The 23,870-nt window shown below is 37.2% G+C and overlaps 1 protein-coding gene across 4 annotated transcripts in view; it reads left to right on the forward strand.

Moving 5' to 3' along the window:
• Positions 1-23,870, forward strand: part of Strbp (spermatid perinuclear RNA binding protein) — a 147,086-nt gene that overhangs the window by 58,802 nt on the left and 64,414 nt on the right. For all 4 annotated transcript variants that reach the window (XM_057755698.1, XM_057755695.1, XM_057755697.1 and 1 more), the window contains exons 2-5: positions 4,294-4,461; positions 7,452-7,669; positions 12,353-12,518; positions 21,177-21,321. In XM_057755698.1, coding sequence (XP_057611681.1) covers positions 4,459-4,461; positions 7,452-7,669; positions 12,353-12,518; positions 21,177-21,321 — 532 coding nt within the window. In that variant the 5' untranslated portion in view covers positions 4,294-4,458. The remainder of the gene's footprint in view (positions 1-4,293; positions 4,462-7,451; positions 7,670-12,352; positions 12,519-21,176; positions 21,322-23,870) is intronic.

The following is a 23,870-nucleotide window of genomic DNA, read 5'->3' on the forward strand; positions in this document are numbered from 1 at the left end:
CTACTTAGATTATATTAAATACAACTTAACCTAAAATATTTAAAAATTACTTTTTGTTTTGCTTGCATGTATCATGATCATACGGTGGTGCTCATGGAGGCCAGAAGAAGTGCATTGGATTCCCTGGAACTAGATGGTTATGAGCTGCTGTGTGGGTGTTGGGAATTGAACCCAGATCCTTTGGAAGAGAGCCAGTGCCCTTATCTGCTAAGCCATCTTGTCTATTCCAACCCCATTTCCCCTTTTTTTTCTCTTTAAAATCAGATTGATAAAGAGAGGCAAAAGCCTTGGATTTAGATTCTATCAAATGTGCCCAACCTTTTGACATTATGACATGATGTGCTTGTGATGGTCTGTCCTGTCCCTTTAAGAGACAAGCCTCACCCACTCCCACCCCTGTCCACCGAGGCAAGCAGATCTTTCTTCCACTTTTAGCCTAAGTACTTTCCTTCCCATATCTCTCCTGAAGAGGCCGCTTCTGCCTCTCTCCCTTCTCCTCACTTCTTCCTTTCTACCCCCTCTCTGTTTCTCATTCTCTCTCTCTGCCTCTCTCTCTCTGCTCTTTTCCCTTTTCCCCTTCCCCGTTTCCCTTTCCCATCCATAACCCACTAAATAAATACCCACTTTCTCTGCATGATGTGCCTAATAGGTCTCTGTCTCTCACCCGCCTGGGACTGGCTGCCTTCATGGCCCACCATCGTCTCAGGACCTCCTGCCCTCTGCTGCCACTTTGGGACCTGCAGCGTTTTATTTTTACCATAACAGTGCTCTCATTTTCAAAGTTCATGCTTGAAAATAAAATCACACAGTTGAGTTATGAAAAAAATCACAAAAGTTTAATCCTTTAAGCTTATGATTATGTATTGGGCTGTAATTGTGGATGTCATTGACTGCATATGACCCATGTTGGACATGCCTTGTATCTGGTTAGAGTGCAACTTTAATTTTTTTTATTCTATTTCATTTGTAAATAGTGTGAAGTTGAGTGAGATTTATAAGTTCATTTATAGCTCCGTCCCAATGTCGTCTCCAAACACTCCTTTATTATGTTATTGTGTGAAGTTGTCAGAGGTTGTGTGTGTAGAGGAGTTGCCCTCTGTGTAAACCTTGACCAAGTTAGCAGTCAGAATTCCTTCGAAATATAACTTCTCTTGTGTTGTTCTTGTTTTGTTTGCTTTCAATTTTCTTCCTTAAATTTGTTGGCTTAATACCTTCACTCTTTTACAGGGTAAAGTTTATGGACTTCAGTTCTTGATATGTTTTTGGTTGTGAACCTAACTTTTGCTGGCTGAGCCATCTCTCCAGCCTGTAGACTTTCAGTTCTTACTGAACACAAAGCAATCTTTTTAGCTACTGGAGTCACAGCTGCATATTGAATGGTTAACCCTCTTAGAATAAAATAGTGTTGAGAATGGGAGGTGCTGAAGACTACATGGATTTTATATGGTTGTTCTAGATTTAGTGAAATGAACATTTTTGAGATATCACATTTCAATAAATTGTTTTAGTGGTACTTGTTTGGTTTAATCTTAAGAGAAGCTGCTCCGCTGACGCAATAATAACTCCAATTAAACCAGATTAGACCAAATTAAAATGCTCGTGTTTATTAAATACTATACTTGGGTGGCCGGGAGCATGGCGAGGAAGAGACAAAAAGAGGGGGGACCCATGCAAACCCAAAAACCACGTGTTCCCTTTTCCAACGCAAGCCTAAATACCCTGTGAGAGTGGTCCTGACCCTCCCGGGGAGGGGTCATGGTGTAGGAGGTCCTTCTGTATTTGTGTTGCTTTCATTGGTTGAATAAAGAAAGCCTTGGCCTTTTGATAGGGCAGAACTTAGATAGGCAGGGAAGACAGAACTGGATTCTGGGAAGAAGGACAGATAGGCAGACACCATGGTTCTCCTGCCCAAGATGGTGGGACGCGGCCTGCTCCCCCTTGTACTACAGATCTAGAACTGAACTCAGACGGCACTCTGCTATGACCTATGTGCACTATTCCTGTCTTACAATCAGATCTCTAACTAGTTTACAAAATCTCCCTGAAAGAAACAAAATTTTCTCACACACACACACACACACACACACACACACACACACACACACACGTTCAAATAAAATTGTGATTACTGCACATATATGAAGAGAAAGCACAAGTACTTTAATACTGAGTTGAAAGTTTCACCCCAGCCTGCCAGGGGTTTGGACTCCCAACTCCCAGCCTGCCAAGCACTGACCCTGTAGTGAGGAGGAGCGGGCTGCGTCCAATCCCAGACTGGTTTACACCTGGGCTGGTGGACTGCTTGTTGTCCTGGTCACCTGGCTAATTTATACCCGAAATAACCACACAGAAAACTATTAATTAAATTACTGCCTGGCCATTAGCTCTAATTTCTTATTGGCTAACTCTTATATCTTGATCTAACCCATTTTTATTAACCTGTGTTCACCATGAAGTCGTGGCTTACTGGGAAAGATTCTAACCAGCGTCAGTCTCAGGCAGGAGAATCGTGGCGTCTGTCACACTGCCCTTTTTTGTAGACCAGGCTGGCCTTGAAATCACAAAGATCCGCCTATCTTTGCCTCCCAAGAACTGGAATTAAAGTCGTGTGCCACCAATGCCTGGCAGGTTTCCATATTTGAAGCCAACTTAAAGGCTACTGTTTAGATGAGGAGGAAGCTGTTTCTTTTGTATTTTTTGTAGCTTTCTAATTCTGGTAGCTGCATTATTAAAGGTTGGGATCTGCCCTTGTTTGTTTATAAAGTGGGGGCTTATTTCACCCATGCTCAGATTTTTTTTCTGAGTAAAATAAAATCTCATGAGCTAACCTGGGTAGCAGAATGACTATTAAGGCTTCTGGAGGTAATCCAGGGAGTGGATATTCAGGAATAATGAAGCAATGAAGCCAAAATCTAGTGGAGTTTCAAGTTGGGGCATGAATAAATATAGGTCAAGGGGATGCTTGAGTGTATGGGTCATGTTCCATCCCTTTTCATGTTGTCCCTGCTTCCTCCTTAAGTAGTAAAAGAACAGAGCCAGAAGAGTATTCTGAACTTTAGTCCTAAAAACAAAGGATGAACATTATGCCAACATGTATTGTCAATCTAATGGTAGTATTAAGTGGAAAAATATGATAAATCAGTATATTGTTAATATTAAGATGCTTGATGCATTGAGTTTTCATGTAGGTCTGACAAAGTACCAAGTTTTTATTGTAAATCTGATGGTTACTTGAAGCATTATTACCATCAGTAACAGTATTGCCTTGTTTGGTGGTGACTCTTCAGTGAGTCTGTCTGCCTTGCAAATACATTTATGTCAAGGAGGGCCAATGATCCATTTGCCACACTAACTACCAGGAGGGTTGTTTTTTTCTGTCCATATCCCTTAGACTTCTGGACTTAGACCGCTTTTGTTTGAGATAATATAATTATTAAAAGAGAGAGAGAGAGGCCCAATAGATGGTATAATGGTTAAAAGCAAAAAGTGATCTGCCATAGGACTGGTGTTCATTTCTAGCACCCATGTATATATACAAGGCTTTCTTTTTTGGATCATCAACCAGCTCCCAAATCATGACATGGAGACTTATTATTAGTTATGAATGTTTGGCTTAACTTAGGCTCGTTTCTGGCTAGCTCTTTTTTTTTTTTTTTTTTTTTTTTCTGGCTAGCTCTTTTAACTTAAAATTAACCTCTCTTTATTTACTTTTGCCTGGGGGCCTTTTACCTTTCTGTATATTTTACTTTCACTGCTTCTTGGTGTCTGGCTGGAGGCTGCCTGTCTTTTGGGCATGTCCCTTTATTTCTCCCTCCTCTTCTCAAGCCTAGAATTTTCCTCCTATTTATTCTCTGTTCCTGACAGCTCCACCTATCATTTCTCTGCCTGGATATTGGTCGTTCAGCTTTTTATTAGACCAATCAGGTACCTTACACAGACAAGGTGAAACAAATACAACATATCTTTGCACTCGAAGAAAGGCAGAAGAACAAATGTAACACATCTTTACATAGTTAAATATTCCACAGCACATGTAGCTTGGAATTACTTGTAACTCCAGCTCCAAGGGATCGAATGTTATTTTCTGGGTTCCTTGAGCTCCCACATAAACATGGCACACACAGAGATACAAACAAACATAAACATAAGTAATAAATGATAAAAGAGATAAGGTAAATTTTGTCAGTAAAGTTTTTTTCTTTGAAGTCAATATAGATCATGCTTATGGGTTCCACATTTAGATTTGAAACTAATTGTAGACAAGTTAAAAAGTTTTTTCTTTTTTTCTTGCAGGTGTAATCCAGAGAACAGTTTTCAAACATCTTTGCTTACTTTTGACACTGAGCAGTTGGGATTTAGGCATATGAGGAGGTACTGTCACACAAAACAGTGTCTAGTGAAGACGACAAGAAAGAGAGAAAAGGATCGGAAAAAGAAGCTAAAATTCCATAGGAAACCATGGTGGGTGATTACTGGTATTTCTTCATTTTTTATTTATAAAAAAATTCTGTATACTATAAAATTGGCAATGTTAACAGTAAGGGTAGATAGTGAACAATTGTCTTGGTTTCAGTGCCTCAGACAAATATGGTTGCTCTGCTGTTTTAACTTGGCATATGCATGAAGGTCAGAGAATGACTTAAAGAAGTTGGGTCTTTCCCTTCTACTATGTGGGTCCCATGGATCAAGCTAAGGTTGTTAGACTTTTCTAATCTTTAAGAAAAGATGAGGGAGCTGGGGAGGTGGTTCAGAGATTAAGAGCATTTTCTGCAATAAACTTGGATTGGGTTCTCAGCAGGCATTTGGTGGCTCACAACCATTTGTGACGCCAGTTCTGAATGATCCAATGCCCTCTTCTGGCTTTCTTGTGTATTGCATGTGTGTGGTGCACAGTCACACATGCTATGCTGTGTGACAAAGCACCCACACATATAAAATTAATAATACACAAATCTTAGCAAAAAATAATAATTCTTAACAACAACAGAAAAATTAGAAACCACATTTTAGAGCCCAAGCTATGGCTACTGTATGCCATAACTCACTAAATACAAAGAATACGACTACTAAACAATATTTTAGAATAAAGCTGGCATTAACAAATAACTGTAGTTCAGTAATCTTGAACTTTAAGTAATATCTATCTAGATCTTTACATGAAGTTCAGATGAAATTTAAATAATTTTTCTTCCTCATGAAAATTAAATAATTTATCCAAATGAATGGTAGAAGAGTTTCTAAAACATGAATTATAACTGGAAAGGTACCACTTTTACATGCTTTTAATATAATAGAGGTAATTGTTGGGTATAAGGAGTGTTAGAGGGGCTGGAGAGATGGCTCAGTGGTTAAGAGAATTGCCTGCTCTTCCAAAGGTCCTGAGTTCAATTCCCAGCAACCACATGGTGGCTCACAACCATCTATAATGAGGTCAGGTGCCCTCTTCTGACCTGAAGGCATATATTGTATACTAAATAAATAAATAAATAAATATTTAAAAAAAAAAAGGAGTGTTAGAGTGGATGTCAAGGAAGTTTGGGTTTTGTGAGAGGTAAGACTTTGAATTCATGGTGTTAGATGAGGTCTTGGTCCTTACATTTTTAAATTATATTTTTGTGTATTGCGTGTATTCTGTGTGTACACGAATTTGCATGCCATAGCATATATATATGTAGGTCAGAGGACAACTTAACAGGAATTGGGTCTCTTCCTTTTACTATGTGGGTGCCATGGATCAAGCTCAGGTTGTCAGGTTTGGTTGCAGGTACCTTTACCAGCTGAGCCCATCCACCAACTGGTGCCTAGGTAAGATTTGCTGTGTTTTTACCCTTCATATTTTATTTAGACAGAATATTGTATAAATTTTCCCCCCAAGTAAGTGGTTTTAAAAGACATTGTAAGTTAGGAGAAAAAGAATAAAATATTAATTACCAGTGTATTTTTAAATATATTGTTTAGCAAGTATGATAGTATTTCTTTAGATGTTAAATGCTTCTAAAAAGTATTTTGCCAAGGTCTGAAAGCAGCTAATTTGCTTTTATGGAGAAGAAATTCTGTAATATCTTAGTTCAGAATGGTGGGAAAAAATGTTAACTTGGGTTTTTCTCTGTTGATCTCTGTTTTTTTGTGAAATACAGAAAAAAAAAACAGTGCGACTTGTGTTGCCTTCCTTGTGAATTATCTGCTTCTAGCAGAATTTAGTTTTGTTTTAATTGTAGTCTTTATAGTCCTATGATTTAATGTCATATATATATATAATACATATATAAAGCTTTTTTGTAGTTAATTTTAGCTTAGGTGATGTAAAAATTTTGTGTTCTAATTAATTTCATTCATCATTTTTTGGTTTTTAGTGCTGCTTTTGATTTTTAAGATTCAGTGATCATTTTTCTGTTTTATTGTATAGTTCTTCTGGTCTAATTATTTTAATACTTAAATATGTTTGTCTGGAGCTTATTGGAATAAGTCTTTAAGTGATTTTGATGGTAATGCAATACATGTGTTAATTAGCTTGGGAAATTGATTGCTTTGGAATATGTATTTTCCTTGTTATGAAATTTGGAGTTCTTGTTCAAAGGCTTACATCAAAGATTTGAATGTCAAATGCTAAACATTTTTGTAGTGGCTTCCACATTCACATTATAAATTTGCATCTTTTATTTTTTTATTTTTTTTTATTTTTTTTTTTTTGGTTTTTCGAGTCAGGGTTTCTCTGTGGTTTTGGAGCCTGTCCTGGAACTAGCTCTTGTAGACCAGGCTGGTCTCGAACTCACAGAGATCCGCCTGCCTCTGCCTCCCGAGTGCTGGGATTAAAGGCGTGCGCCACCACCGCCCGGCTGCATCTTTTATTTTTACTCTGTTATATAGTCTTAATTAAAGTGTGCGACTCTCTAGCACTTTGGGAGGTGGCCAGGTGTCATGTTGTGAATAACCATCATTCATTTCTAGAGAAATGAATTTATTTTTTCCTTCCTCGATACAAGGTTTCTCTATGTAGCCCTGACTGTCCTGGCTGTAGACCAGGCTGGCCTTGAATTCACAGAGCTCTGTTTGCTTCTGCCTCGCCAGTGCTGGGATTAAAGGTGTGTACCACCACCGCTTCAGCGTTTCTAGAGATTCTTGAAGCTATAATGTCATGTGGTATTTGTGGTATGAATTTTTTTTTCTTGTTCTTTTTTGGGTTATCAGAAAGCACAGGTTCAGATGAAAGACAAAGTGTGTACAGTGCTTAGTGTGACTGATGTGAATATTATCATCACATGAGTGAAATAACTGCTGTTTTTTTGGGTGCGGTTTAATAAAATAGGACTTACTCATTTATGCACATTTTTTATTATTTGAACATTAACTGCTTTACAATGGTTGTCAGTTGGTGCCATGTTGTCTTAAAACACTGTTATCCTTTCAAGGTGACATTTCTTTTGTTAAAGTTTCCCTCCCCCTTCTAACAGAGATCTATTAGATCTTTTGCCAATGACGATCGCCATGTTATGGTGAAACATTCAGCAATCTATCCATCTCCGGAGGAGCTTGAAGCTGTTCAGAATATGGTGTCTACTGTTGAATGTGCTCTTAAACATGTCTCAGACTGGCTGGACGAGAATAAAGGCACAAAAACTGATGGGGAGACAGAAGTAAAGAAAGATGAGGCTGTGGAAAACTATTCCAAGTGAGTGTTGAATGGCTTTTATCAAGCTTTGCTTGAAAAGCTTGTGGGTACTCTGATTTGGTGATGTATTTGCTGTTCTTTGAATTTTATCATATGTGACATAACCAAGAAAGTAAATGTTTCATGGAATTTTTTTTTTTTTCTGAGTTAAATTCTGTAAGAAAGTGAGGAAGAGTAATTAGTAGAATCAGAAAAAAGATAGTCCTTGCAGGACCCCTTTTGATAGTACACTTATGTTTGAAGATTATGATATTTCATTTGCTATGTTGGTTTAGCCTCCTAAGTTCTAAAATAAATAGTAATAAATAGTAATATTTTCTGTTTCAAGAAAGTCAGAAATACTGTTTCTAGCTGGGCATGGTGGTACATGCCTTTAGTCCCAGCACTCCACAGGCAGAGGCAGAGGCAGAGGCAGGTGAACAGTCTGGTCTACATAGTGAACTTCAGTTCAGTCAGGGCTACATAATGAGACCCTGTCTCAAAACAAAACAAAATAAAAAATACTGTTTCTGTTGGACATTTTGAAGTCATAGTATAGAAGAATATAGGAAAATATACTAGCAACATTAACTGTATTTACTTTGTTAATTCATAGAATGTATCAGTATCTTTGCACATTGTTACATAGTGTTAATGTTCATTTTGTGTTATTTGTAGAAGGAAGGACTAATGGAAGCCTGGCCTTCTAACAGTTACATGAGAAGTATTTTAGGCAGTAATAGTAGTGATCTATAAGATGAAACCACTCTGCTGCCTGCAGTCAGATCATGAGATTTTATGTCATGCCAGTTTGGAGGTATTGTTTTGAGCACTGTTGTTATGATTAGAGTAAGTTTTCCTATTCTGGGAAAATAAAGTTTATTTGATTGGTTGTACCATATTTATAGGTTTAAAACATTACTTTAGTTTTGGTTTATGTAAGTGAAAAATAAAGCTTCAGAATTTCTCCTCAGCTTTCAGTTTTGTTTCACTGTGGTGATGAGTAGACAAGGAAGAGTGGAATAGAATTGGTAAATAGATGGTCTGTCCCGAAAGATAGTGCGACTTTTTCCTCTTTAGTTCAAAGACAAGCAGTGAGCTTCATGCTGAAGAGCATGGCAACTGACATGTAACTGCACACTGGAGTGTGTCTCAGTTTGTAGGTTCTTGTAAGTAATCCAGCTTTTCTCAAATATGATGCTTTAACATGGTAATTCTTTAATTTGTGATTCATGGTAATGATATTTTCCAGTGATTAGATTACTGAGGGACCTACATAGTGGGGCTTTCTCTGTATATATTTTAGTTCTTAGGCAAGTTAAGTTATTAATGGTTTCCAGATTTTAATTCTAGTATTTATGTTTTTTTTCAAGATTTTTAAAAATTAGGACTTTTATACACAGCATTCCCATTCCTATTCTTTATTATTGAGATTGTCTTAGTTGTAGAAAGCAATCAGACATTTTTCTTAGTTAGATGAAATTACTTTGCTTTAAATAAATGCTTTAAAAAGAATATGTGATGTACACTTTCTCTCAGTCTTTACAGCTGTATGTTTGGAGACCCTTCGTTGTCTGTGTAAAGTCTTTGCCTTTGTGGAAACATTTCAGGTTGGGTACTTGTCTGTAATTTCTTGCCACATGGTAGAACTCAAGGAGTACCGAGTAGATCTGTTCATTACTCTGTGTAAACCAAGGGCCGATGTATCTTACGTTTAGAGTTGTGTTCCATGGACACCCGTATTTGGACTCCTGGTCTACAATAAATGCTTCAAAGAGCATGAAGATCAGCAAGACCAGGCAGACCGTTGTTAAGCACAGTCTAGTGTCAAGCTCTTATGCATAGCTGCTGTCTGTGCTTTTCCTTGAATCTCTTTGTTTACCTTTTTACAGTCTTGACTCCAAAGTCAAATCAGGGGCATTAGGTCCCACAATTTATATGACTAGCAATGTCAGAACTGTTTCCTCAGTTTATTTTATTGATTTGCTTGTTTTCCAGTAACTGTTATATTCAAATTCATCATTTAAGTTCAGGACTTTAGAATTAGGAATTAGTTTGTCTGCTCAATCATACTGTCTTTTACTTGTGGGATAAGATGTGACATGTTATAACTATAATTTAGAATTTAATAAGTGCGCTTATTACTTACATTACTGTGTGCAACCTACTTTTTCCAGATCACTTTTCATTATTTCAATAAACTAACTAGCCTGTTATTATTTTTGTGTGTGTGTGTGTGTGCGTGCGTGCGTGTGTGCGTGTTGGCAAAAGTAGTCTCTGTGTCTTCTAGATTCCCTTGCTTCCTTTTTCCTGTTACTTATGTTAGTAGGAGTGGTCTTGAGCATTCTAGGCAAGTGCTCTACCATTGAGCTATATATCATCCATTTTTTTTTCTTCGTATCTGTGCTTAAGTTTCCTCTGGATAAATCAAAGAAGAGGGAGATAAAATGCTGTTGTTTCTAGTAATCAGAAAAAGCTTTATGAGCCTGACATTGGTGGCACATACCTTTAATTACAGCAGTTGGGAGGCATAGGAAGGTGGATCTCTAAGGTTAGCCTAGTCTATAGAGCCATTTCAGTTCTAGTAAAGCCAGGGCTACAAAGAGAAAGCCCATCTTTTAAAAAAAAAGTCGGGGAGGGGAGGGAAAGAAAAACACTTTATTATAGAGGTAGTATTTGGAAATGGCTCAGAGGATCTGGTAGGGTTTTGGTAACAGTGAAGGCAAAGCAAAAATCTCTGCAAAGGTTTAGATGTGAAATAAATATAAGAACTGTTTGAGAAATAGTTGTTATTTACTGAGGTTTTAATGTATGCTGAGCTCTGACAAAGTTCCTTGCTTATATTGAAGTCTATGAGAACTGCTATGTGAGAAAAGGTTTAGTCCTGTTTTATGGAGAAGGAAACAGGTTCAAAGAAGTATGTGTAATCCATCCTCTCTCACACAGTCATAGAGCCAGAGTGTAAACCAGGAAGCCAAGAGGCCTTCTAGATTGCCTGCTACACTGTGTTGAATGTCCAAATGTTCACAGGGACATAAAGGAAAATATGTGGCATGTCATCCAAAATAGTGGTTTGGAGAGATTTTGCAGTATTCTGCATGTAATAGTGTAGTTATATATGTATTTTGATAAACAAATCTTTCCTGAAGACCGGAGGCAGAGCTAAAGCCTCTAGAGGTCAGGCAATGGTGACACACACCTTTAACCCCAGCACTAGAGGGAATAAAAATGGGGGGAGGGGAGTAGAAAGAGGCTTAGTCTGTTTAGTTTACGATTGTCCAGCCATGGTAGAGGTAAGACTTCTCTAGTGGCTTGGCTGCTTTGCTTTTCTGACCTCAGGCAAGATTTATTTACTAAAATACAAATAATATACAAATAATATAATAGATCAAAGGTGCTAGAGGTAAGGCTGGTAAGGAAGGGGCTATTGAAATACTCTAGTGAGAATTTGAACAGACTAGTTTGAAGACAAGATTTTTCAAGGTGACTATGGAGAAAGGACTATACACATTAGTGAACCAGAGAGGGTGAGACAGAGTAAGAAACAGTTCAAGATTACTGGTGGCAGATTCCAACAGTTACTTGCATTTGTCTCCATCTCGACTTACACTGTCTTTATTGCCTTAATGTTTATTGAATCTCTACAATGGCTCAGGCACTGAGTGGGTAGTTAATTTTTAACTTCCCGTCTAATTTGCATCACAGTATAGTACTGTCTTCTTCATTTCATTTTCATTTTCACTTTCTTTTGACTAACTGGCAATTCTTTGCTAAACCATACCCATTCCAGTCTAGTCAAACTTTACTTGCTTGTCATCTGTAATTGTAGCTGTTTCTTTAGAAGCAACCACAGAATGTAAAGAGCCTGACTGTTATGGTCAACTCTCCTGAGTTTAAGTTCAGGCATTGATATGCTACTTAAAAAGAAAATAAGTTATCTCTGTGAGTTCGAGACCAGCCTGGTCTATAAGAGTTAGTTCCAGGACAGGCTCCAAAACCACAGAGAAACCCTGTCTCGAAAAACCAAAAAAAAAAAAAAAAAAAAAGAAAAAAGAAAATAAGTTTATTTATCATGTATGTTGGGGTAGTGGTGTGGTGTGTGTGCATATGTGAGTATATGACATGTGTGCTTCACATGTTGGGGCCATAGGTTGATGTTGGGTTCTCTTTCATTCTTTCCCTCTGTCCCACATTCTTTAAAATGTTTTAAGATGTCTCTCACTGGACACCAACCACCAGGGAATGTTCCCATATCTCTTTCCCTAGTGTTCCTGCACTCAGCTTCTTTGTGGGTGCTGGGGATTAGATTTCAGGCCATCATCAGTGGGTGAAGCAAACACTTCACCCACTGAGCCATTTCCCCCAATTTTTCTCATATGTTCTTTAGTTACTGCTAAAATTTACAGAAGTGTAAAAACAGTAGTTTGAAAAAATATTGGAGGTGTTTGAATATTCTTGGGATTCTTGAGTAATAGAGGTGTCATAATGAATTAAAATACCTAAAGTGTGACATATGATCTTTGTTCAATTTTTAGGGAAAAGTAACTTTAAATGTGAGAGCCTTAAATCTGAGGTTTAATTTGTAGATTTTTGGATGTATATAATAGTTTAGTTATGTAGGTATTCAGGAAGGCAATGGATGATTAATTGTAGTTTGGGAAATAGGTTATAGAAATAATAATAACATTGCCTTTTTATTTGTAGGGATCAAGGTGGCCGGACATTGTGTGGTGTAATGAGGATTGGCTTGGTTGCAAAAGGCTTGCTGATTAAAGATGATATGGACCTCGAGCTAGTTTTAATGTGCAAAGACAAACCCACGGAAACCCTGCTAAATACAGTCAAAGATAACCTTCCTGTTCAAATTCAGGTAAGAAGTGTTTAACTGCATTTGAGAATTTGTAAAGAGTTGAGAAACAGTGATCTTGATGACTATTAATAAGAATTGGTAAGTCAGAGATAGGTATTAAAAAAAAGAATGCCAGTGTGATTTGGTCAGTGATGAACTCACATTTAAAGCACATTTCTGGTGATTTATACTCAAATAAGTCTTAAACCTTACATGCATGTCTTGCTGAGACTCTATATCTCCCTACCCCCATTTTGTGTATGTCTCTAAGTATTATAAAATTCATGGAAGAGTTGGTGAGGTACAACAAAGAAGGTCCAGCCCTGGCGGAGGTGGTGCATGCCTTTAATCCTAGTACTCAGGAGTTAGTGGCAGGTGGATCTCTGAGTTTGAGGACACCCTGATCTACAGAGTGAGTTCCAGGACAGCCTGGGATCCATAGAGAAATCCTGTCTCTAACCCCCCCCCCCATCAAAAAAAAATCCACACAACTGTGGATAATTTCATAATGATACCTTAAAATTATTTTGAATTTAAAAATGATTTGAAGATTTGGGGCCTGGAGAGAGATGACTCAGGTTAAGAGCATCATCTACTCTTAATGAGGTTTTGAATTCAGTTCTCAGCAACCGCAAGGTACCTCACAACTATCTATAATGATCTGGTGCCCTCTTCTGGCCTGCAAGCATACATGCAGGCAGAACACTGTATAAGTAATAAGTAGATAGTTTAAAAAGATGAAAGATTTGGTTAAATTTTAAATGTATTATTATTGGTGTGTGTGTGTTTGTGCATATGTGTGAAGCCAGAGGACAACTTTGTGGGGTCAGTTTCCTCTTCTTACCTTTGTGTGGATTTTGGGCACTGAACTTAGGCTATCAAGCTAGCATACCAAACACTTTGACCTCTTTTAGGTCTTAAGAATTAGTTAATTTAAAGTCATGCATTTCTTAAGTTTATAGAAAGTCACTCTTCCTGGTTGGTTTCCAAGTTGTTTTCCTATCGGGTTGGGTTTAGAAAGTTTTAATGCTGGCCTGCTTTTGGGCCTTGGCCACCCTAAGACCCACCTTGCCCACCTATCACAGAGATATATTCAACATTGATTAGGAAGTTGAGATTGTCTTCCATTTCAGTTATGTGTTACCTGTAATCTATTGGATTGTACTTACTTGGTAATTTAGGCTATCTTCATATCTGTATCACAGAAATAGATGTTAGCCCATATAAGTCTAAAGTTTTTTTTGAGTTGGTAAATGCTCACTTGTCTGCCCATGCTTGCTTGCTTCATTCATTCTTGAAAAATAATATATTTTTAAGGATTTTTATTTTTTAATCTTTTTAAAAACAATCTTAATTTATATAGCAATCCCAGTACCCTCTCCCTCCGGGTCTTTCCACTCCTCCCACCTTCTCCCCACCCCTCCCCTTATCCACTCCACAGAGAGGGTGATGCCTCCCATGGGGAGCCAACAAATTCTGTTACATCACTTGAGGCAAGACTTCCCTGTGTCTAGGCTGAGCAAGGTATCCCTCCCTCTATAGGGAATGGGCTTCAAAGAGCCAGATCATGTACTAGGGATAAATACTGGTTCCACTGCTAGTTCCTCCACAAACTGCCCATGCAATGCAACTGTCAACCACATTTAGAGGGTCTAGTTTGGTCTTAGGCAGGTTCCCCAGCTGTCAGTCCGAGGTCAGTGAGCTCCCACTAGCTCAAGTCAGCTGTTTCTGTGGCTATCCCCATCATAGTCTTGGCTCCTTTGCTCATAATATTGCTCCTCTCTCTCTATGACTGGATTCCAGGAGTTCAGCTTAGCTGTGAATCTTTGCATCTGCTTCCATCAGTTACCGGATGAAGTTTCTATAATGACAATTAAGGTAGTCATCAATCTGACTACAGAGGAGGGCCATTTGAGGCAACCTCTCCACTATTGCTAGGAGTCTTAGCTGAGGTCATCATTGTGGATTCCTGGGAGTTTCCCTAGTCCCTGGTTTCTTGCTAACCCCACAATGACTCCTTCTTTCAAGGTATCTCTTTTCCTTGCTCTCCCTCTCTGTTCTTTACCCAACTCAATTTTCTTGATCCCTCATGTTCTCCTCCCCCTCTACCCTTTTCCCCTCCCCGTTCTCCTTTCAGCCTCCCCATACTCTACCCACACTACCAATTTACTAAGGAGATTTTGTCTACTTCTGCTTCCCAGGGGGAGGATCCATGTATGTCTCTCTTAGGGTTCTCTTTGTTTCCTGTCTTATCTGGGTTGTAGACTGTAGGCTCGTTATCTTTTGTTTTATGTCTGATATCCACTTACAAGTGAGTACATACCATGTTTGTCTTTCTGTGTCTGGGTTACCTTACTCAGGATGTTTTTTCTAGTTCCATCCATCTGCCTGCAAATTTCAAGATGTCATTGTTTGTTTTCTTTTTCTTTTTCTTTTTTTTAAATGCTGAGTAGTAATCCATTGTGTAAATGTACCACATTTTCTTTATCCATTCTTTGGTTGAGGAACATCTAGGTTGTTTCCAGGTTCTGGCTATTATGAATAATGCTGCTATGAACATAGTTGAGCAAATATCCTTGTGGTATGGGTTTGCATCCTTTGGTATATGTCCAAGAGTGGTATTTCTGTGTCTTGAGGTAGATTGAGTCCCAAGTTTTGGAGAAACCGCCATACAGTGGCTGTACAAATTTGCATTCCCATCAGCAATGGAGGAATGTTCCCTTTACTCTACATCCTCTTTAACATAGGCTGTGGTTAGTGTTTTTGATCTTAGCCATTCTGGCTCGTGTAAGATGGTATCTCAGTCATTTTGATTTGCATTTCCCTGATGGCTAAGGATGTTGAACATTTCCTTAAGTGACTTTTGACCATTATAGAGAATCCTTTGTTGAGAATTCTCTGTTTAGATCTGTACTCCATTTTAATTGGATTATTTGATATTTTGATATCTAGTTTCTTGAGTTCTTTGTGTATTTTGTAGATCAGCCCTCTCTCCAAAGTGGGGTTGGTGAAATTTTTTTTCCCATTCTGTAGGCTGTCGTTTTGTCTTGGTGACTGTGTCCTTTGCTTTACAGAAGCTTCTCAGTTTTAGGAGGTTCAATAGATTGTCTATCTCAGTGTCTGTGCTACTGGGGTTATAATTAGGAAGCAGCGGTCTCCTGTGCCTATGCGTTCAAGACTAGTCCTTACTTTCTCTTCTCTGAGGTTCAATGTGACTGGATTTATGTTGAGGTCTTTGATCCATTTGGATTTGAGTTTTGTGCAAGATGATAGATAGATATGGATCTGTTTGCATTCTTCTACATGTCGACATCCAGTTATGCCAGCACCATTTGTTGAAGATGCTTTCCTTTTTCCATTGTACAATTTTGGCTTCTTTGTCAAAAGTCAGGTGTTCATAGGTGTGCAGATTAAATATCAGACTCTTTGATTTGATTCGATTGGTCCACCTGTCGGATTTTGTACCAATACCAAATTGTTTTCATTCATTCTCTATAGTAGAGATTGAAGTTTGGGATGGTGTACAGGGCTGTTTTGGCTATTCTGAGTTTTTTGTTTTTCCATATGAAATTGAATTGTTTTGGGATTTTGATGCGGATTGCATTGAATATGTAGATTGCTTTTGGAAAGATTGACATTTTTACTTTGTTGATTCTACCTGTCCAAGAGCATGGGAGATCTTTCCATTTTCTGATATCTTCTTCAATTTCTTTAAAGACTTGACGTTCTTGTCATACAGGTCTTTCACTTGTTTAGTTAGAGTTACCCTGAGATATTTTATGTTGTTTGAAACAACATAAAATTTATTTTTATTTTATGTGTATGAGTGTTTTCCCTGTGTGTATGGGTGGTCAGAAGACAACAGTGGATCCCCTGGAACTGGAATTAACAAACAGTTGTGAACTGACGTGTTGTTTTTGGAAACTGAGCCTGGGTCTTTTGGAAGAGCAGCCAGTGCTCTTAACCACTGAGCCATCTCTCTAGCCCGGTTTTGTTTCTTTTTAAATTTATATTCCGGGGCTGGAGAGATGGCTCAGTGGTTAAGAGCATTGCCTGCTCTTCCAAAGGTCCTGAGTTCAATTCCCAGCAACCACATGGTGGCTCGCAACCATCTGTAATGAGGTCTGGTCCCCTCTTACACACAGACAGAATATTGTATACATAATAAATAAATAAATATTTAGAAAAAAATTTATATTCCTTTTAAATGAGGTAGCTGCCTTAAAAAAATGTTTTTGTTCCTGATTTATTTAAGTGTGATTTTTTAATTTGCAAACTTAAAAAAAAACCAAAATACAAAAACCAGTGTATATTCATTGTATAAAATCTTAGATTTTATTGGGTCATTCTGATACATATGGATCATGTGCTTTGACCTATTCACCCATTTGTTTCCTTCTTTTGTATTATTCTTCTACTTGTTCCCTTCCCAATGTCTTATCTTTGTTTTCAAGTCTTAAAAACAAACAAACAAATCCCTTGCCTAACTATTTATTTGCTTGTTGTGGAAGTCAGAAGATAATTTATAAGAGTTAGTTCTCTCTATAGTGTACATTCTGAGGATTGAATTTAGGATTGTCAGGAAGCATCTTTAGCCACTAAACTAGCTGTCTTGCCACCCTGCTTTCTCCTTTTTGAAAATCTAGTTTCTTTTAAGAAAGAAAACTTAAAAGGTGGGGCCCTGGAGAGCTAGCTCAGTGGTTAAGAGAACTTGCTGCTTTGCAGAGGACCCAGGTTCAGTTCCCAGCACTCACAAAGGTTGCTCACAACTATTTCTAACTCCAGGATATCTGATGCTCTCTTCTGGCTTCCATCAGCACTGCACACATATGGTGGACTAACATGTACATAGGCAAAATATTCATGTACATTAAATGAAAATAAAACTTTAAAAAGAAGAGAATCTACATACTACTTGTCTTTGTGACCCTGTCTTATCATTTGCCCACATGATCCTCTCTGGTTCCATCCATGTTATTGCAAACAATATAACTTAGTACTTATTGAGTAATAATTTGTTGTGTAAAATGGGCCTTTCCCCCTAGTTATGTGAATTTGTAATTTGTTATAGTTTATTTGGGTCACTTTCTCTGTATTATACATGCTAACTGAACTTCAAAACTGTCTCTTTATTTAGTTTTTTTTTTTTTGATTTAGAGTCTCTGTATCCCTCTGTTTCTCAAGTGTTGGCTTTAAAGGCTCCTATATTAACTTTTGGGGACTATTTTATTCTGTTTTAATTCTGAAAATATTTTTTCCTAAATAAAACTATATTTAGATTTTCTATTTTCAGTTTTGGTGGAGCAGTTTTTTCTTTTTCAATTATTTATTTTTATTTGTATTGGTGTTTTGTCTGCATGCATGTTGTAATATGAGCGGCAGGGCTGCGTCCCCGGCACCCAGCCGCCCGCATGGCTAGCTTATGCCCCGAAATAATTACACGGAAACTGTATTCTTTTAATCACTGTCTGGCCCATTAGTTTTAGCCTTTTATTGGCTAGTTCTTACATATTGATCTAACCCATTTTTAATATTTTGTGTAGTACCATGAGCTGGCTTACCAGGAAAGATCTTAACCTGTGTCTGTCTGGAGTGGGAGAATTATGGTGACTTTTGACTTAGCTTTTTTTTTTTTTAGCATTTTTTTCTATTTACTCCACCCACCTAAGGGTTGGCCTATCAAATGGGCTAAGGTAGTTTTCTTTATTAGTTAACCAATGAAAGCAACAGATAAGATACAAGAACCACCTCCATCACACGCATGTCTGTGCGAGGGTGTCAGATCTTGGAGTTACAGTTGTGAGCTACCATGTGGGTGCTAGGAATTGAATCCAGGTCCTTTGAAATAACAGTCAATGCTTCTAACCACTGAGCCATCTCTCCAGCCCAGAGCAGCTTTTTTTATTTGTTAAAAGTAGTTAGTTTCTTTCTGCCTTGCAGTCTTCCTCTCTTCTTCCCATCTTTCTTTTAAAACTGTTGTAATCATTTGAAGATGGAGAGTGATAGCTGTGTGAGCTTTACAAGATAAAGGGTTTTGACAAGGAAGGTCTAGTAATATGTTTGGGGCTAACAATACTTTGTAGCTTTTTTTTTTTTTAAGGTAGGGGGGGAGGGGAAGTCTTTGGTACTTTTTGTAGACCAAGCTGACCTAGATTTGATACAACAGTTTATACAATAGTGTTTTCTCTGTGCAGGTTTCACTTTTTGAACTCTGCATTGTTCCTTTCTCAAGTGAGGATTGTTATTTTTGGGTACCACAGTCTTAAAATGTTATTGTTGATCTAGTAAATCTTCACAGAAAAAAAATCACAAAGAGAGAGTATAGATTGTGCAGACCATCTCAAATTTTAGGAACTTTGGGCTTTCTTGACTAGAGAGGACTAAAAAGACATAAATATTCTGAAGTCTTTGAAGGATTATGTTAGAAGAGATGAAAGAGACTTGAACACTTAGGGCCAGTGGTGGATATTATGATTCATATATTTCAGTTTAACGCAAAGTCATTATAGCTTCCTAACAATGAATTTTCTGTATCTGGGTGAAGGTACATTTCATTGGAAAGTAGTAATCTTAATTGTCCACTGATGTTAAGATTAAGTTATACACACATACACACATTTCTCTCTAAACCTGTGTCTAAGCATCCATACATTACTATTGTAATATTTCAGGAAATAATTTGAAGTATGATCTTCACATATGCCCTGCTACTCTACTAGTTGTCTGAGTGTTCGTGTGCACAGTCAAGAAATAATAATCTCTAATAGGATCTTACTTTTTTACAGACCAAATATCTTTTCTGAATAATAACTGTAGGAACAGTTTGGTTATTTACTACCTTAATATAATTGAGGTAGAAATACACTTTTTCCCCCCCTCTCTGTACTCTTTTCCAGGATGATTTTAGAGCTTCTTTATACAAAGGAGGCAAATAACCTTTGAAGTTAGTCTAGTCCAAGCTCACAGTATAATTTTGGATGTGTCTATTAATTGACAATTTTAGTTTGATTTCCAATAGATATCTTAAAATTTTCTAAAAATAATTTATTTTATATGCATTGGTGCTTTGCCTTAATTATGCCTGTATGAGGGCTTCAGTTTCCCTGGAATGAGTTACAAGCAGGTCTGAGCTGCCATGTGGGTGCTGGGAATTGAACCTAGGAAGAGCAGCCAGTGCTCTTCACAACTGAACCATCTCTCTAGGTTGAATAGATATCTGTGTGTGTGTGTGTGTGTGTCTGTGCGCTTGCATGTGGAGATGACAATTTGGTGTGTTCCTCTTCCTCAAGCACTGTTCTTGTTAATTAGGATAGGCAGGATGGTTGGCCATCGAGCCCCAGCGATCCGTGTGTACCCATCTCCTCTAGGAAGGTGCCCCTGTGCCTTCTATTTAAAAAACAAATACATACCTTTATTTAATGTTGTGTGTACCATGTAGTGATGCCTGAGGAACCAGAAGAAGGCATTTGGTCCTCTAGAACTGGAGTTACAGATGGTTTATGAGCCACCATATGGGTGCTGGGAGCTGATCTCTGGTCCTTTCCAAGAGCAGCAAGTGCTATTAACCACTGAGCCATCTTTCCAGCCCTGTCTATTGTTTTATGTGGGTGCTGGGATCAGACTTGAGTCTTCATGCTTGTGTGGTAAACACGTTATAACCAACTCATTTCTCCAGCTCTCTAATAGATAACGTTAATGATTTTTTTCCCCATTGTCAAAATGGTTGTGAATAGTTTGTGTGTGTGTGCGCACGTGTGTATGTGTTTGTTTATTTTACTTCTGGTTCTTCCATTTATAGTGAGGTCTTTTTTTTCTTTTGCTTCTTATGTTCAATATTAGGGCAATGACTTTTCTTTTTCTTACTATTTGGGAAGTATTTAATATTAAAATAGTATTTTTTATAAATGACTGAGTTCGTTTCAAACATACCTTACATTATTATTTCCTTCAGCTCATTGTATGTCAAGTAATAAGAAATGCCTTGTATTCTTTATTTAGTTATAATTTATTGTACTATTAAATATACAATTTGGATTATTTTATGACAGCCCTAAGATTGTATGTTTATTTCTATGCATGCTAAAAACAGCAATGTAAATTTCCTTGTCGATGTCATTTGGATTATCTTATAATGATAAGTCTTAGTGGAATGACTTCTGAGATCTGTTATACAAGGCAACTAACTTTATACTCATTCTTTCATGTGACTACAAGTCATTCATACTTTATTGATTTACTTTAGAAATTTGTATAATTTATATTCATAAATCCTTGGTAAGTAGTTGTTTAGATTCTTTTGTCAACAGTGCTATAATTTTGAAGATCATTTCCAGCTATCTACTGTTGTATAATGATTTACAGTAATAATTTCAAGAATAATTATTTATATTCTATTATAATGCTACTGGTGACATTTCACATGGAAGAAAATGGATTTAAATATTATTTCATAATTGTCTGCATGGTTGACATTATGATCCTTTTATGAGGGATGGAGAATGGGCTTGCTTAAGTTGAGAGAGGTTATCCCTGAAGTAAGGAACTAGTTACAGTTGTGGATTTTATTTACTCTTTTGCATAGTGATATTAATAGTTAATATTAGTCACAAACTTATCACAAGTGTCCCATTTAGAGATTTTAATCTGATTGAGTGTTTTTGATTTCTTGGTGACTTTTAGAAACTGACAGAAGAGAAATACCAAGTGGAACAATGTATAAGTGAAGCTTCCATTATAATTCGGAACACAAAAGAGCCCACACTGACTTTGAAGGTGATACTTACTTCTCCTCTAATTAGGGACGAATTGGAGAAGAAAGATGGAGGTACATGTGTGTATATATATCCACATACATACATATTTATGTTTTGTTTTGTTTATGTAACAGCTCTTTTCCATACTGTGATAACTATGTTTGGGAATTTAGGAGGTTACAGGCTTCATTTGCTTCTGTATGCTATCCCATGATATTTTTAAAGTTTTGTTTTTACATAGTATATTTTGCAGTTTCAGAGACCTGTGTATCATGTGGGCTTTAATTCTGCTTTAATTTTCCTACATTTCGATGATCTGCTTTCCTTTTTTTAGTATAATTTGAAGTCATTGGTATCTGCTAACCTGTTCTATTATACTGGCTTACTGATCAGATTCAGAATTAAATATAGTCTAAGACAGAAGTATTTTAAAATTTGCTTGTTTATTTTGAAATTATTCACATGCTGTGTTTGACTTCTAATAATTACATACCCTTAAAAATTTTATTTACTTGCTGGGCAGTCGGGGCGCACGCCTTTAATCCTAGCACTTGTGAGGTAGAGGCAGGGGATCTCTGTGAGTTTGAGGCAAACCAGGTCAACAGAGCGAGATCTCAGGACAAACTGAACTGTTACACAGAGAAAACCTGTTTCGAAAAACAAAACAAAAAAAGGTGAATTTCTTGTGTGTACATTTGGTTTATAGAATAAAAAGAATTAGTGAGTATATTTTACTCAATAATCTTTAATCTTCAGAGAGTATATTTGTGTGTTTGTGTGTGTATGTGTGTGTATGCACGTATGTGCACACGTAAATTTTTATTTTGGAGTCAGGGTTTCCCTGCATAGCCCTGTTGACTTGATATTTGCTATGTAGAATTGTATGGCTTTGAACTCAGATACTTATGCCTGCTTCTACCTCTTCAGTGCTGAGATTAAAGGCTTGAGCCAGTTCACCTGCCTTGAGTAAATTTTTGAGAAACTTTTTACCCTGTTACATTTTAAATAAGATGTGCGTTAAAAAAAAATCACTGTATGACACTGTCATTCTCATAAATATAGAAGAGAAATTACCTAACTGTTGCTAGTTTTGAAAAGTAATGAGGAATGTATGGTGATCTTCATTTTCTTATGTTTTATCTTTTCAAGTTATCTTTTTCGTACTGTTAGTTCAATTCAAAGATAAATGCCATGAGATATTTTCACTGTGTTGGACCTTTGACCTACTTAGCACTCTGTTAAAACAATTTCAAGGCCCTATGGTATATATGGGCCAGTAGAATATTTGCTATCTCATTTCATACCCCTTTAGCACAAATACCACGAAAGTAAAAAGGAATAGGTCAGTTTTGTAGTTTATTTCAGATTGTTAAATATAGAAAAAGGCACACTTAACTGTGAAGTAGATTTTTGAGTTTTAGTTCCTAGACATGAATCATAGACTCCTGGAACTAAAATAGATGCTCACCTTTTTAAAAAAGTTTATTTTGGGGGGAGGGTAGGTGGGTTAGGTTATGTGGTCGACTAAAAGTCAGAAACCAGATACATTTTTGAGTCATACATCCAATCTATACATCCAATCTATAGTTGGGTTTAATGCCTGTACTTTATTCCTTATGTAACATTTTGTAGCACCTTGGAAGAACCATTCTCTTAAATGGCTTAATTTTTTTTAACAGCAGATCTATGATTTCTGGTTTTCTGGTGTGTCAAGATGAGTTAATTTTGGTAAGCTGTGTTCTACTTGACCCTGTGTTCTACTTGAACCAGCCATTTCTATGTAGAGTTGTAATTATAGGTGCTACTAAACATTATTTTTTTAAGGTTTTGTTTTTGTTGGTTGTTTTTTGAGATATGGTTTTTCTGTATAGCCTTGGTTGTCCTGGAACTTTCCCTGTTAGACAAGGTTGACCCCAAACTTACAAAGATCTACTTGCCTTTGCCTCTCGAGTGCTGGGTTTAAAGGTGTGTACCACTACCACCTGGCTCTAAACATTATTTTTATATTGAGAGATGTTTGTTTATATCTGCTCCTTGCCTTACCTTTCATGGTATCAGGAAAATTCAAAGCTTTTTCTCTTGTGGTTTTGTGTACTTACGTGGGATTTTTGGTCATAGTTGTCAGTTTTGATTCCCTCAGGCTTAACCTGTTGTTTAAAAACCTTAATTTTGATACAGAGACACTGAAAACAGGCTCTGTTAATCACAGATTGGGGATTTGTATCAAACAGATTCACAGTCTTTGAGGTGTTTTGAGTTACTAAGGATCTAAAGTCTTCCCTGTGCTGACTGTGAGTTTAGATAAGGTTAAGGCGGCAACTTGGAGCTGGTTTTTTTTTTTTCTTAACAGATGTTACTTCTCTTCTTGAATGACAGGAAGTTTTTCTTTGCTGTTCTTAACAGCTCAGCCCTGTTGACCAACTTGATTATTTCACAGCTTATTCATTTTTTCTATGGGGCCTTTGTCATAGACAGCTTTTTGTCTATTTCCTGGGCAACTTGGAACATCCAACATAATTGAGCATCTGCAATCTGGATTATGCAGTTCTGTTTGTTCACCTAGACACTATTCTTTCCCTTGATGTAAATCTTTCTATCTGCATACGATGGAAACACAAAG

This window comes from Chionomys nivalis, chromosome 22 (genome assembly GCF_950005125.1).
Source record: "Chionomys nivalis chromosome 22, mChiNiv1.1, whole genome shotgun sequence".
Lineage (NCBI taxonomy): Eukaryota > Metazoa > Chordata > Mammalia > Rodentia > Cricetidae > Chionomys > Chionomys nivalis.